This window comes from Sminthopsis crassicaudata, chromosome 2, assembly GCF_048593235.1.
Source record: "Sminthopsis crassicaudata isolate SCR6 chromosome 2, ASM4859323v1, whole genome shotgun sequence".
Taxonomy (NCBI): domain Eukaryota; kingdom Metazoa; phylum Chordata; class Mammalia; order Dasyuromorphia; family Dasyuridae; genus Sminthopsis; species Sminthopsis crassicaudata.
The window spans coordinates 42,658,284-42,673,111 of record NC_133618.1 but is presented as its reverse complement, the minus strand read 5'-3'; the positions used below and the strand labels follow the sequence as shown (position 1 = coordinate 42,673,111).

Here is a 14,828-nt window from a genome sequence, read left to right as displayed (position 1 = left end):
AGACCTGTTAATAATTACGTAAAATTAAAAACTTTTTGCAGTAACAAATAAAGTTACAATTAAAGGGGTAACAATTGATATGGAAAAATCTTTGTAGTTTTCCTCAGATGTACGAAAAATTGATTATAATTTATTTTTTAAAAAAAGAACATTCCCGAATTGATAAAGTCATGTCTAAGGACATGAATAGGCAGTTTTCAAGGGAAGAAACTTATGCCATTTATAGCCTTATGAAAAAATACTCCCACACACTACTAATTAGAGAAATGTAAATTAAAGCAGTTCTGAGATTCTACCTCACACCCATCAGAGTGTCAAAAAAAGGGAGAGGGAATAATAAACATAGGAGGGGTGGTGGGAAAACAGGCATATTGATGCATTGTTGGTAGATCTGTGAATGGGTATTGCCTTCTCCCTTTATTTTTCAGTTGTATCCCACTTCTGATGACCCCATTTGGGATCTTCTTGGCAAAGATATTGGAGTTTGTTTACAGATGAGGAAACTGAGGGCAAAGTGATTTGTTCAGGATCACACAACTAGTGAGTATCTGGGACTTGAATTCAAGTCTTTTGGACTCCATATCTGGTACTCTATACACTGTACCACCCAGCTGCCCCTTGGGAATGGGTACAACCTTTCTCATGGAAAACAAAATGAAATTAAACCCAAAAAATAACTCAACAGTATATGCTTCTGGTACATCGGTATACAAAAATGGTGTGAAAAGATCAGGAGGGGAACCCCACTCTGGGAATCCTGCTGGATTCAGTGGGTACTTTGGCTGACTTCCACCAGAACCTTGGGTTGAACCAGAAGGACGCAGCTGTTACAGTCCCAAGTAACATTGCCAGCTCCCCTTTGGCAGGAAGTGGGTTCTCGGGCAACCTTCAGAAAGGTGCTCAGGTAGTCCACGTGCTTATCAAAGTCTCTTGATAACAGAGATGTAGAGGAGGAAAAATGATGAGAACCAATCGATGGATGCCATCCCACCCCTGAGCAGGAAAAGGCAGGGCCCATGTATGATTGGTGGGACAGGAATATATAGGGGGAAGGCAATGCTGAGGCAGGAACCCATTCCACATTGACCATCACCATGGCCTACCTGGGACTCTTATGCTGTTTTGCCTTCATTGGCGCCTCTTTAGGTAAGTGCTTGGGTCCCCTTTGGGAGCCAGGAAGGGATGTTTTCATGGGTGGGCTCTTCCTTGGCAATAAGGAAGGGCCTGAAAAATCTAGGAGAGAGAGAGAAATAGTTCTAGGGTTAGAAGGAACCTTAGAGGTCATCTAGTCATTTTATGGAGGAGGAAACTGAAGTCCACAGATCTAAGTGATTTATTCGTCACCAAGATGTGAACTTAGATTCTCTGGATGCCTGAGATCTACCAATGGACCTTGCAAAACCGGACATCAGGCTAGAATCCCAGCATGAGCCTCTGTGGCATTTTCCCATAATCAGTACTCCAGCTGAGGCTTGGTCCAGACCAGCGATGGCACCCAGGTAGTGAACTTCCATTGTGGAGACTCAAGAATTCAGCCACAGCTTAGAGGTGACTGAGGCACTGGAAGATTAAAGGGCTTGCTCATGATCACACAGTTGCTATTAGATAGAGGTAAGATTGGATCTGATTTTTGGAATCAATTAGAACAGCTCCAAGTCCAGGGTCCCTGTCCATAGCCTGAAAGGGATGTGGAGCCCTCTCAGGCTAAGTGAGATTGAATAAGGAAAATACATAGACCATGGGGTCGGGGCAGCTTTCTCAAAGCTGTTCCAGTCTTTCCTACTGAGTGGGCTGGGTGGTGAGCGGGGCATATGTGGGTGAGATCCTGGGGGAGGAGAATTCTGTAGCAATTCTCTCTTCTCCATCAGACAGATACAGGAAACTGCTTGATTAGATCCATTGGCTCAGGCTGCTGCTGTCCTTGCTCCCCTGGACCAACAGACTTGGGCACAGCCTTGGAGTCCTCTCAACCAAGGGCTCTGAGGAGAGAATTTGGGTCATAGTTCTCTGATTTTAGCTTCTCAGTAATCCCATGATCCTTCAGGTGAGAGAGTAACACTATCCATAAATTAGCAAGTATTTTTTTTAGAGCCTATTCTATATGGGAGCTACAAATATAAGACACAGGCAGAAACAGTCCCTGCTCTCACATAACGGATCTAGTTGAACAGATCTTTCTCTCTCTCTCTCTGTCTTTCTGTTTCTCTCTGTCTCTCTCTGTGTTTCTCTTTGTGTGTAATTCTCTGTCTCTCTCTCTCTCTCTCTCTCTCTCTGTCTCTCTCTGTCTCTGTCTCTGTCTTTTTCTTACACACACACACACACACACACACACACACACACACACACACACACACACACACCCCAAAGCAGTCTAAGACAGAATGACATCCAGTTGTATGGGAAGTGAAAGACTGAGAAATTCCTGGTAGACTTCTAGGAGAAGATGGACTCTGAGAGATGAATAGGAATCCGACAAAGAGTGTGTGTATTTACATTGATTCATCAAACATTTATCATACTTTAGATCGCTAAACTGGAAATCAGCTAGAAACTAGAATGGTCAAGAGTCTTGAGGTAAGGGCCATATAATGAATTGGTTGATGGGATTGGGTTCCTCCAGCCTGGAGAACAGAAGGCTCTAGGGGAACACAAGAGTTGACCTCAAATATTAGAAAGGTCCAAGGCAATCCTAATATATCGTGAATAGAAAAGGCCATCCGCCTCCAGAGAGAGAATTATGAAGACTAAATTAAATCAACAATACTATATTCACTTATTTTTTTCTTTTTCTTCTGTTGTTTTTTCTCTCATTATTTTCCTTTTTGTTCCAATGTTTTCTCCCAACATGATTCATAAGAAAATATATAAAAAATGAATGTACATGCATAACCAAAAATATTGTTTTTACATGTAACTCAGAAAATTGAGAATTAAAAACAAATTTTAGAAGAGAGATCATGTGGAAGAGAGAGTGTAGCAGTAGAAGCCATGGGCTGAGGATACAAAGAGGAGGATTTAAGCTTGAGACAAGGAAACGTCTTCTAACAATGAGATCTGTCCTGAAAGGACTCTTTAAAAGTAAGTAGGTTCCCTTGCTAGAGGACTTTATCTCAAAGGCTAAATGACCATCTAGTCAAAAACAGGAATCCTTTTTTTTCCTCCATGAATTAGATAAGATGCCTGCTGAGGTCCCTTCCAGCTCTGAAATTCTGAGTTATATGATTTATTAACCCCTACTGGGGTTTGTGGTAGAAGATCTATAAAGCAGTCAGACAGAGCTTTTGTTCTAGTCAGGACTTAAGGACTCTAGAAGATGGACAATAATAATGCAGATATTGGGATCGTGGAACCAAAGATTTAGAGCTAAAAGGAACTTTGGAGGTACCCGTTTTCCTTTCCCTTTTTCCAAATGAGAAAAATGGGCCCCAGAGAGCCATCCGATTACTAAGTATCTGAGGCTACCTTTGAACTCAGGTCTTTGCTGTCTCCTCACCTCACAAAGTGCATTTTTCAGTGATGTGTGAAAAACAGACTTTGGGGATCTGAGAGGAAGTCATTCTCCATCACAGCTCCCTAGCCTGGCTTTGGGCTTTTAGGGATCACCAGCATCCCAAAGTTTTCACACTATCTTGCATCTCCTTCAGGCTGTGGTGTCCCTACCATCGAGCCTGTCCTGAGTGGCCTGGCTAGGATCGTCAATGGTGAAGAGGCTGTCCCTGGCTCCTGGCCCTGGCAGGTTTCCCTTCAGGTGAGAGTCTGGGCTGGGCTTCCTAGGTAGGGGTACTGTTCAGGTGGGACCCTGAGGGTGGGGTATCCTAGAGCCAGAAGGCCTGAAGTTCAGTGGTAGAGTAGAAAGACTCCTTGATCTCCCCAATTCCTGGGCTATGCCTGAATCCCAGAATCCCTGAGATTTCCCTGCTTTGTAGTGTGTAGAACTTGGGAAGTAATGGGTTCCTCTGACTTCTCTACTCCTAGGACACAACTGGCTTCCACTTTTGCGGGGGATCAATCATCAGTGAAGAATGGGTGGTCACTGCTGCCCACTGTGGTGTCAAGTAAGCAGTGGGAAGAATTATCTTTCTTCTGGCTGTAGCATCCCAGAGAATCAGTGAAGGAATACATTGAAGCAATTCATAAATCCAGTAAAGTAGCAGAACATTAACTAAATCTACCAAAAAAAACCCCAGCATTTCTTTATAGTAATAACAAACCCAGACTATACAATACAATGAGAAATCATATTCCAAACAGAGAAAATATTGGGGACCAATCTACCAAAAATGCTCGAGACGCATAGAAATACATATATTCCTTCCAGAAATAAAGGAAGACATAATTGGAAGGCTATTTATGGCTCTTGATTGGGTTGCACCAACATTAACAAAAATGAAGATTTTGCTTTTTGCTAAAAAAAAAGTATGGAATTAGGACAATTAAAGAATTAAGATCACAGATGTAGAGCTGGAGGGGACCAAAAAGATTATCAATGTCCAACCACATATACTTTACAGTCAAAGAAAATTGAGACCTAGAATTATTAAGTGATTATTTGTAGTCCCACCTTTGGGAAGTAGCTGAGTAAAGATCAGTTCAGCTTCTCTTTTCAATGTGTCAGTTTGCTTCTGAATATTTTATGGAATGAGACAAAATAATAAACAAATTCATTTACAAGACTGAAGAGCTGAGAATTTCCAGGAAAATATGGAGCCTTGTGAAGGTGTGGGAACAAGGGGGTGATCTACAGAATATGCCCCCCATTCAGAATATGGTCCTGAAATGAATATCCATTCCTCCTCCCCAGCACAGCAGCACACAAGTGCTTAAACCAAATGAATGGTGCTCCATGCATAGATAATAACCCATGCAATCTAGTTCTTTGTTCCCTCTATTATCTGCGTCTTTGTTCCCTCTATTACAGGAGAAGCGACCTGGTGATTGCTGGTGAGTTTGACCAAGGTTCTGATGAGGAGAACATCCAAGTGCTGAAGATTGCCCAGGTATGACCATGCCAGAGGCTTCCAAGATAGTGGGTAGGGAAAAGCAATGAGTGACCCTCAAGCCTTTCCCAGCCCAAATCTCCAAGAAGACCTGAATCCCTTGAGGGGCTCAGGCCACCATGTTTACCTCTGAGATGCCCTAGCTCAACATATACTTCTGCATAAAACATACTTAGCAGGCTCAGGGGGCCCACAGATTTAGAAATGGAAGGGACTGTTAAGATCATTAAATCCAATCCCCTCTTTTTAGAGATGAAGAAACAGGCACCAGAAAAGTTAAATGATTTGCTTAAAGGATTTTTCTCATAGAAAATGATTAGTAGAGCCCAATCCCTTTACAATGTACCAAACTCAGTGGATAAAGCATATGTGTTCTTGGGTCCAATCACCCAAGGGCGGGCCTTAACAACTAGCTCTGTAGGGGAAACATTGTATGCAGGATACACTTTTAAGCGTGATTAGTCTGCATTATGAACTTTTTGTTCATCATTTTATTAAGTCTAAACAATTAACAAAACAATAAATCAAGCCCTAATTTGTAGTGTTTGCAAATGCTCATGCTGAAAATTGAACAATCACTTCCCTCAAGCTGCTCATCCCTGGCTAAATTATTGCCATTGTCAAAACTAGCATGATACTGCCCATTTTATGAATCAGAGGTCTGAGCCACCTTATGGGGTCTTCACAGGGTTGAGGAATCAGAAGGGAGCCATTGCATGGATGCAGCCAGTGTGAGGGGAGGTGGGCTAGGAGATCAGGGAGTTCTACATCCTTTATCCTGCCTCCTTTAGGCAGTGAACCTCAGGGACGGGGGCTCTCAGCTGGAGGATGAACAGCTATGGGCTATAGATTGAGCCCCCAGACTTACCCCAGCTGAGTCTCCAGGCATAGGGCCATATGCCCTGAGGGATAATGGGAGCAGTTGTGGCCCTGAGCCTCTGAACCCTTGTCCCTCTCCCCTGGCCAGCACAGGTGTTTGTAATGGTCAGTATGTAGCAGAATCCCAGAGGCACTGAGGCACTAGTCACTCATTGATTTATTCATTCAAAAAGCATTTATCCCAATCCTACCAGGACATGGAGCTAGACCTGGAGATAAAAATAAAAAAATCAAAGACTCATTCCCTTACATTCTTCTGTGAGAAAAACCTTCTACCGATCAATAGATTCAAAATATTTGTGTTAAGTGTGCCCTTTTAGGGTTCAGTAAACTTGTAGTGATGAGAGGCAAGGAAAGGGACAAGGCGGGGTAAAGGACAAGGCCCTTTCTGGTGGGCCTAAACTAAAGCCTGGCACACTTCACTGGGTCTCTGTTAATAATCTCATTTGCATATGAAAAGGTCAGAGAAAATGAACTAGCTCCCAGGACCTGAACTGCCTTGAGTATCTTCCTTCCATCCTCCAGCAGCTCATTTTCTTTTTTTTTTTAATCATTTATTTGCTTTTTTATTTTTCCCTGATTTCAGGTAAAAACATTTTTAAAATTCTTTTTAAAATTTTGGGTTTCAAATTCTCTCCCTATCATCTCCTTCATTGAGAAGGCAAACAATTAGATAATACATGTGTAGAGCTCATTTTCATAAACCAAAAAGTGAGGTGGTTTTTTTTTTTGTTTGATTGTTTGTTTTTAAACTGAGCAAAACTGTCTCCCAAAGCTTTTTGGACATGATGGGGAAATGGCCATTACCTAGTTCTGGCCTGATCTGCAGAAATGAAGACTTGGGAAATGTCCTAAATAATCGCCATTGAGTTAGACTGAGCTGTCTCACTGAACCAGGACAATGTGCCCAAGTTCTAAAATGGAGCACACACTTTCCAGCACAAAATAATAATATCACGAGGGAGGAGAGCATTAGCTGCTATAACTATCAGAAAGAACACAAAGCTTGAACTGATTTCACCTTGGAAGGAAATGAGGAATTCTAAGAGGTAAAGAAGGCCATGGACTTTAAGAATGATGAAAGAAGCTGAGCTAGCTCTTCAGGGGGAAGGATAGCCCATAAAAGTGTGGGAGGGGGAGAAGGGGGCTAAAGGGAGTATCTTCTTAGCCATGGGTATCTCTCCCCACAGGTCTTCAAAAATCCCAAATTCAACTTCTTCACCATCGTCAATGACATCACTCTGATCAAGCTGGCCACACCTGTCCAGTTTTCAGACACCGTGTCCCCTGTCTGCCTTCCCAACTCTGCTGAGGACTTCCCTGCAGGCTCCAACTGTGTCACCACTGGCTGGGGGCTGACCAAGCACACCAGTAAGTTTGCCAACCAAGGGAGGGGGTCCTAGAGGGAAGTACTGGATGGAAGATACAGGGCACCCTTGCCTTCCTCTCCCTCAGGATTCCTGGAGTGAGGTGAGACTCTGCCTCCTGGCTAATGTTGCTCTTGTCTTGGGGTCTTCCAGATAGCAAAACCCCTGAGAGGCTCCAGCAAGCTGCTCTGCCCCTCCTGTCCAACAGCGAATGCCAGAAGTACTGGGGTAGCAAGATCAAGGACAGTATGATCTGCGCTGGTGCCAGTGGCGTTTCCTCCTGCATGGTACTTGCCTCTCTCCTCCCCATCCTTCCCTATACTGGTTTGTCTTTAGAAGAGCATTGGGGGTTGTGTTCCCCTAGAGTTAGACTTAACTCTGCCTTGTTTCCCCTTCTCATCTTCTGATCCCACCCCTCAGCTCTCCAACCCTCCCTTTAGTCAGTCACTGGCCAGGTATTAAGTGCCTGTTATATGACCATCTCTCAGCTAGACACTGGGGGAGCCCAGAAAGAGAAGGCACAGACCATCCCCTAAGAAACTAAGTTCCTAGACAAAAGTCAAGCACTTATTAAGCACCTGTTATATACCAAATATATATGTATGTATGTATATATATATATATACATATATATATATATATATATATATGTACACACACACACATGATGTTATTGTCCCACTGAGCTGACTAGTTAACATGAACCTGACTGGGGGTAGTATCTGTGGGAAGGAGACATTTCTAAGAGCTGTGAAGATAGAAATGACAGACTGGAAAACAGATAGAATAGGTGAAGCAAGTATGAGGGGGAAATCGTCACTGGATGATGCTGAAGTTGTGACTTTGGCAAAAGTGTGAGAAGGGTATTCTGAGGAGGGGACTGGCATGAGTAAAACAGTGAAGACCTCCACCTCTGAGAGTATTGTATAGACGGGATTGGACTATTCTGTAGAAAAAACAAGCATTTATTAAATAGTTACTATGTATCAAGCACTGTGTTAAATGTTTAAAATAGTATCTCTTGATCCTTACAATAACTCTGTGATGTAGATGCTATCATTATCCCTTTTTCATAGATGAAGAACCTAAAGCAGACAGAGGTTATGTCTCTTGTTCTAGGTCACTTAGCTATTAAATGGGTGAAGTTAGCCCCTGCTCTCCCTACCTCTAAGCCTAATACTCTATCCACTTCACTACATAGCTATCTGAGGAATCAATGGTCTTGAGCAGGTGGTAATGTGATAAAAGTGATATTTCAGGAAGATTAATCTGGCAGGGAGAAAAGTATGAATTGGGAGGCTAAGGGAGGAGAGCTCAGAAGTCATTATAGAATTCTAAGGGGGATAATTAATAAGGATTGGGATAAGGATCAGCACAGTGGGAATGGGTAGATTTGAGAAATATTTCAAAGGAAGAAGTGACAAAACTGGGTCACAGTTTGGATGTAGGGAATGAAAAGCAGAGGCAGAGAGACACTGAGAAAGAGAAAGAGACTGAGAAAGGAGCCTCTCCTATTTCTCATCTCACCTCCACCTTCAAATTCCCTCTCTCTTCCCTTAATGGCTCAGCCCCTCTTCCCTCACCCTGCCACTCCTGTTAGTCCATTTCTTCACCTTCTTCAACCATTCTTCTCCATCCCTCCTCTTTCCTATTTCTGCCATCAAGAAAGCTGGACCCAGAACTCCCTTCTTTTTGTCTACAGGGTGACTCTGGTGGCCCCCTGGTCTGCCAGAAGGATGGTGCCTGGACCCTGGTTGGTATCGTCTCTTGGGGCAGTGGCACCTGTTCCACCTCCAGCCCTGGTGTGTATGCCCGGGTCACAGAACTCATGCCCTGGGTGCAAGAGATCCTGGCTGCCAACTGAGTTTGCTGCAGGGGATGGATTTCCCAAGTGATGGGATGAAATCTCAATAAACTTCCTGAAAAGAAGAGTTGTTTCTCATTCTTGAGTCTGTGCCTGTGACCTCTTCTAGAGATTTGTTCCCCTTCCTTCACTTCCTTCTTCCAAGAGACCAGTTCTGGGATGGTCCCTTCCCCATACAGAAAAATACAGAAAACACAGGGCAAGAGTTCTGGATATTGGCCCCAGTTTATGGCCTAGATTAGGGAGCCCTTTGCCATCCTCCTGATCACCTCACATCCCCAAAATTTCCTCCTCCCAGGGGTCTCTCCCTCATCCAAATGCTCCCCCATGTCCAGCTCAGATCTAGAGGAAGATGCTTCTTTTTCTCAGCTGCCAGATGTAGATTTGGGGGAGAAGGGTGGTCTTGAGACGGTAGAGTCTACAGTTCATAACAGCTGATTGAGGAGGGAAAGAGGGAGTATGTCATTTCCCAGTAGCCCCCATGCCAATCAGGCTGGGTAGAGAAACTTTAAGGATAAGATTTATAATGTTCTCTCTAAAATGTAATGTTTTCTGTTGAGGTTTTCTTTGGGGTCTCTGGGAGTAGCCTTTATTTCAGTTCAGTAATGACCATGAAAGTAGCCAGGGGTTAAAGTCCAAATCCTTTATTGTCTCTTTCAAAGTCTTGTCTCCTTCACTTGGGGCTCGGCTGGCTTTCTTAAAGGCCTTCAGGAGTCTTGGTTTCAGTAGAGAAGTGAAGGAGGATAGCCTGCCACCAAGGTGGTATGAGATGGGATGAATCTGTCTCAGCCTCCGAGAGCTTCTCATGTGCCTGACTTTTTGGCCCTGAGAGCTTCTCACTTGCATGTTCCACACTGAATATACATCAATCGTTATATCACTAGGAAACCATTATTTGTTGTAGGATTAAATTTAGAATTTAACCATTATCTCCTCAATTCCACTTAGTACCTTATTTCAAGTTCTGGCTCATAACATCTCCTTGTAGGATTAAATCAATCATACTGAACCATGCTAAATTAGATAACTATTGTCTCTATCAATTCCACTGACTTAGTACCTTGTAAGAATCCTTTGCTTCAGGTTCAGAGTTCTGGCCCATAACAACTCCCTCTTTCTTTTGTTTTAGAACATAGGTGGTCATGACCTCCCTGACTTCTCAAGGAGGTGAAAAACCCCAAAAAGGAGTAGATCATGCCTTCCCTGACTGCTCAAAAAAGGGGTGAAAATATCATAAAAGGAGGTTATCACGCCCTCCCTGATGTCTCAGGAAGGGAGAGGAAAACACCAAAGGAAATGGGAAATCAAATCAGAATAGCGTGCTTCTGAAGGGGCTCATCTTAAAAGAGTTATACATAAATCCATCAATATGGGAGGTATTACACATAATTACATAAATTATATAAGCACCTAGCAATATAACACAGGCTAATAGTGATGTAACATGAATTAACATAGGGAATTACACATGTCCATAAAGCCTAGAAATAATACAAAAATGATTCCTGCAAGTTTTGAAGTCCTGTATCAGTCTTATGAACAATTTTTCATCTCAGGGAATGCAGTGATTCTTGTTGGTTTTAAAGTCCTGCAACAGTTTCATTATCAGCCATGCTCTTTCAGTGTCTTTTCAGATGTTTTTTCTTCTCCTTTGTTTTGAGGTTTTTCTTTTTTTTTTCTATCTCTCTCCAATGGACAAGGCAAATACAGCTCGTTGACACCCATTTGATTCCTTCTCCATCTATAGAAATACAAGCAAACTCTCTTCCCCAAGCAGTTAACCTATTTGGTCCCTTCCATTCACCACTTTCTGGATCTCTCCACATTACCTGGCCATTATCTAAAGATAGTGGAATTACTTGTACTGGACACAGTCCTTCTGTTGGGTTATAAAACCTGTCTGCCAAAGCCAGTGCATCTTTATCAAAAATTCAAAAACGAATGGTATAAAGAGCTAAATTTAGAAGTTCTCTAGGGTTACCTATGGTTCCCCTTTTCTTTTGTTTTTGAAGGAGCATCTTGATATCTCTGTTTCTCCTCTCTATTATTGCCTGACCTTGAGGATTAAAAGGTATGCCAATGGTATGCAAAATCTTATACTATGCACAAAAGTATGCAACATGTTTAGAAGTATATGCAGGTCCATTATCTGTTTTTATTGCTTGTGGCCCATCCCTAACTGCAAAAGCTTGTATAAGGAATTCAGTGACCACTCAGGCTGTCTCTTTTGCTGTTGGTATTGCAAAAGTGAATCCTGAAAAGGTGTCTACCACAATGTAGATAAAAGACAGATGACTAAAAGATTTATAATGGGTCACATCCATTTGCCAGATTTCATTGGGTCTCAAACCATGTGGGTTCTTCCCTGGAGGGAGCTTAGGAGTGTGGAAAGGGAGGCAAACTGTACAGCTTTTTACTATGCTCCTCTTTTGTTATCCCAAATTGTAATTGTAAAGCTCGAGCAGCCTGATGATATTTAGAATGAGATTCTTGGGCTTCCTGAAATAAAGGAGTATTGGCTAACATAATTAGAAGGCTATCTGCCTTTGAATTACCATCAAAAGTGGGACCTGGAAATCCACTATGAGAGTGGACATACAAAATGTAAATCTTACCTGCATGCTTTCTCACTCGCTCTTTAAGTTCCTTAAAGAGCTGATAAATATTAGAAGCTGAAAATTTTATTTGGGCTGTGGCAATTCTTTGTACCACACATACTGAATAGGCATAATCAGATATATATATATATATATATATATATATATATATACATATATCCTGGATAATAAGCAATAGCTAGAATGATTGCATACAATTCATTCTGCTGAATGGACTGAAAAGGAGTTCTCTTTATGGTTAAATCATTTTTTTTCTCATTTTACTATTTTTATTTTTTTAATTTTATAATTATAAAATTTTTTTACAGTATATATGCATGAGTAATTTTTATAGCATTATCCCTTGTATTCATTTTTCGAAATTTTCCCCTCCTTCCCTCTACTCCCTCCCCTTGATGACAGGCAATCCCATACATTTTACATGTGTTACAGTATAACCTAGATACAATATATGTGTGTAAACCCAATTTTCTTGTTGCATGTTAAGTATTAAATTCCGAAGGTATAAGTAACCTGGGTAGATAGACAGTAGTGCTAGCAATTTACATTCACTTCCCAGTGTTCCTTCTCTGAGTGTAATTGTTTCTGTCCATCATTGATCAACTGGAAGTGAGTTGGATCTTCTTTATGTTGAAGATATCCACTTCCATCAGAATACATCTTCATACAGCATTGAAGTGTACAGCAATCTTCTGGTTCTCTTCATTTCACTCAGCATCAGTTCATGTAAGTGTCTCCAAACCTCTCTGTATTTGTCCTGCTGGTCATTTCTTACAGAGCAATAATAATCCATAACCTTCATATACCATAATTTACCCAATATGGTTAAATCATGAAAGTGTACAGCACAAATATTATGTTTGGATGCAACTGTAAAGATAGTTGGTCCTTTAAGAGGAACCTTAGAAACCTTTTCTTCAAAAATCCATTGCCAATTATGTATAGCCAGGTTATCTTTAATGGAGACCCGTTTGTAAAATTTAGAGCCGTGGCCAATAAAATTTGCCACTCTGGGATGGTTTCACAGCACACATTAATTTGTGCTTTAGTATAAAAGGTGTATATTTTGTCAGATCTTATCCCAAATAATTGTACTGCTTTAATAAAATTCTAGCCGCAAGCACTGGGTAAAGAGTAAGGCTTTGTTCTGGTTGTGCTGGGAGGTTCACCCACTCTATCACACTGTCTCCTTGATGAAGGACTCCTGTGGATGCCTCTTTTGTAGCAAAAACCAATATTCCGAAGGGTTTCTGAGTGACTCTTTCAACCACATTGAATTTCAAGTTCTCTCAAAGCCTTTTGAGCTTCTTTTCTAAGCTGGTGTGGTTAGTTTAAAGCAGTGTCTCCTCTTAAAATGTCATATAGAGGTTGCAATTGATGGGTAGTTAAGCCTAACACTGGATGCATCCATTGGCTATCTCCTATTAATTTTTGGAAATCATTTAAGATGTTCAACTTCTCTGTTCTTAAAGAAAGCTTTTGTACTGTAAGCACCTTAGCATATACTTCATATCCTAAATATTGAAAAGGAGCATGCCTTTGAATTTTTTCTGCAGCTATATGCAATTGGTAGTTCCTTAGTGTTTCTATGGTCTTTTGTAAACATGCTTATAACATTTGTCCTCGGGTGCACACCCCAAGATATCATCCATATACTGTAACAATATTACTTTTGGAAGTGCTCTTTTTACTGGAGTAAGAGCAGCAGCAACATACATTTGACACATAGTACGGCTGTTTTTCATTCCCTGTCCATTCATATCTTTTATAAGGCTTGGCTAAATTAATTCTGGGCACTGAAAAGGCAAATCTTTTCATATCCTCCTTATCTCGAGGGATAGAATAGAAACAATCCTTAATGTCTATAACCCAAAAAGGCCATTCTCTAGGCAATTGAGTAGGAGATAGAAGTCCAGGTTGAAGAGTTCCCATAGTTTCCATCTGTTTATTTACCTTTCTTAAATCAGTCAACATCCTCCATTTTCCAGATTTCTTTCTTACAAGAAATACTGGGGAATTCTAAGGACTTAGAGAAGGTAGTAAGTGTCCTTGGTCAAGTTGCTCCTGTACTATATCTAATAAGGCCTGAATTTTATCACTTGTTAAGGGACACTGTTCTACACACATTGATGTATCAGTTTTCCACTGAATAGGAACAGGTGAGAGTGCAGGCAGGCCTTCAACAGCAGCTCTACTTAAAAAGACAAAGTACTCAATTGTAATCCTATCTGCTGTAAAATGTCTCTTCCCCACAGATTGATGAGGATTTTTTCAAACACAAAAGGAGTAAAAATTCCTGTTTCATTTTCAAATGTCCATCTCATAGGAGCAGTACTAACTTCAGCTGCTACTGCTACTCCTATGCCTTAGGAGTCTGCCTTAATTTTTGGCCAGTGACTAGGACACCTGACCCCTCTAATGACTGTATGATCTGCACCTGTTTCTACTAACCCTTCCAGTGGTATGCTATTTACATAGATAGTGAGTATAGGTCGGTCAGCTGTCACAGCTGCTATAGAATATTCCTGGATTTTGCTGCTTGGAGTAAAAATCTGGGCAAGTATCACAAGATTGTCTATTAGGAGTCTGTATCAGTAAACCTACTACTTCTCCTGGTTGATAAGTTACACATTATCTACCTGTGTTAGTGGCTGGGATATTAGCTACACACTCTCCAGTTTCCCACATCAGCATATGGACAAACACTGTTTTGTAAGTACTCTCAGGAGATGAAATGGTCAAGCCTACTGTGCCCTGAGGCAAGGGATTCATAGGCCAGACAGGAACAGATTTCACCTCTCCAGGGGATATCTCAGTAGTCTTTATGTATACGACTATATTTTCCCTAATTGCAATCCCTTTTCCCCCTCTGATTGCTTCTTGGCTGATAGATCATGTAATCCTTTCCTCCCATCTGATTGCTTTTCTGCTGGTTGATCATGTAATCCCTTTCTGCCATCTGATTGCCTTTTGATTGGTTGATCATGTCTTAATACTGAATTTCTAGAAATGCAAGTTAAGACAACTCTGAGATATCATTACATACCTGTCAGATTGGCTAAGATGACAGGAACAAATAACAATGAATATTGGAGGGGCTGTG

The 14,828-nt window shown here is 41.4% G+C and overlaps 1 protein-coding gene across 1 annotated transcript; it reads left to right on the top strand.

Moving 5' to 3' along the window:
• The first annotated feature begins 1,086 nt into the window (after positions 1–1,086).
• On the top strand, positions 1,087–9,128 carry LOC141553191 (chymotrypsinogen 2-like). Its single transcript, XM_074285009.1, has 7 exons — positions 1,087–1,146; positions 3,645–3,748; positions 3,976–4,055; positions 4,919–4,997; positions 7,067–7,247; positions 7,397–7,530; positions 8,946–9,128. Exons 1-7 carry the CDS (start codon positions 1,095–1,097, stop codon positions 9,105–9,107), a joined length of 792 nt encoding a protein of 263 aa, XP_074141110.1. The 5' UTR covers positions 1,087–1,094; the 3' UTR covers positions 9,108–9,128.
• The last annotated feature ends 5,700 nt before the right edge of the window (positions 9,129–14,828 follow it).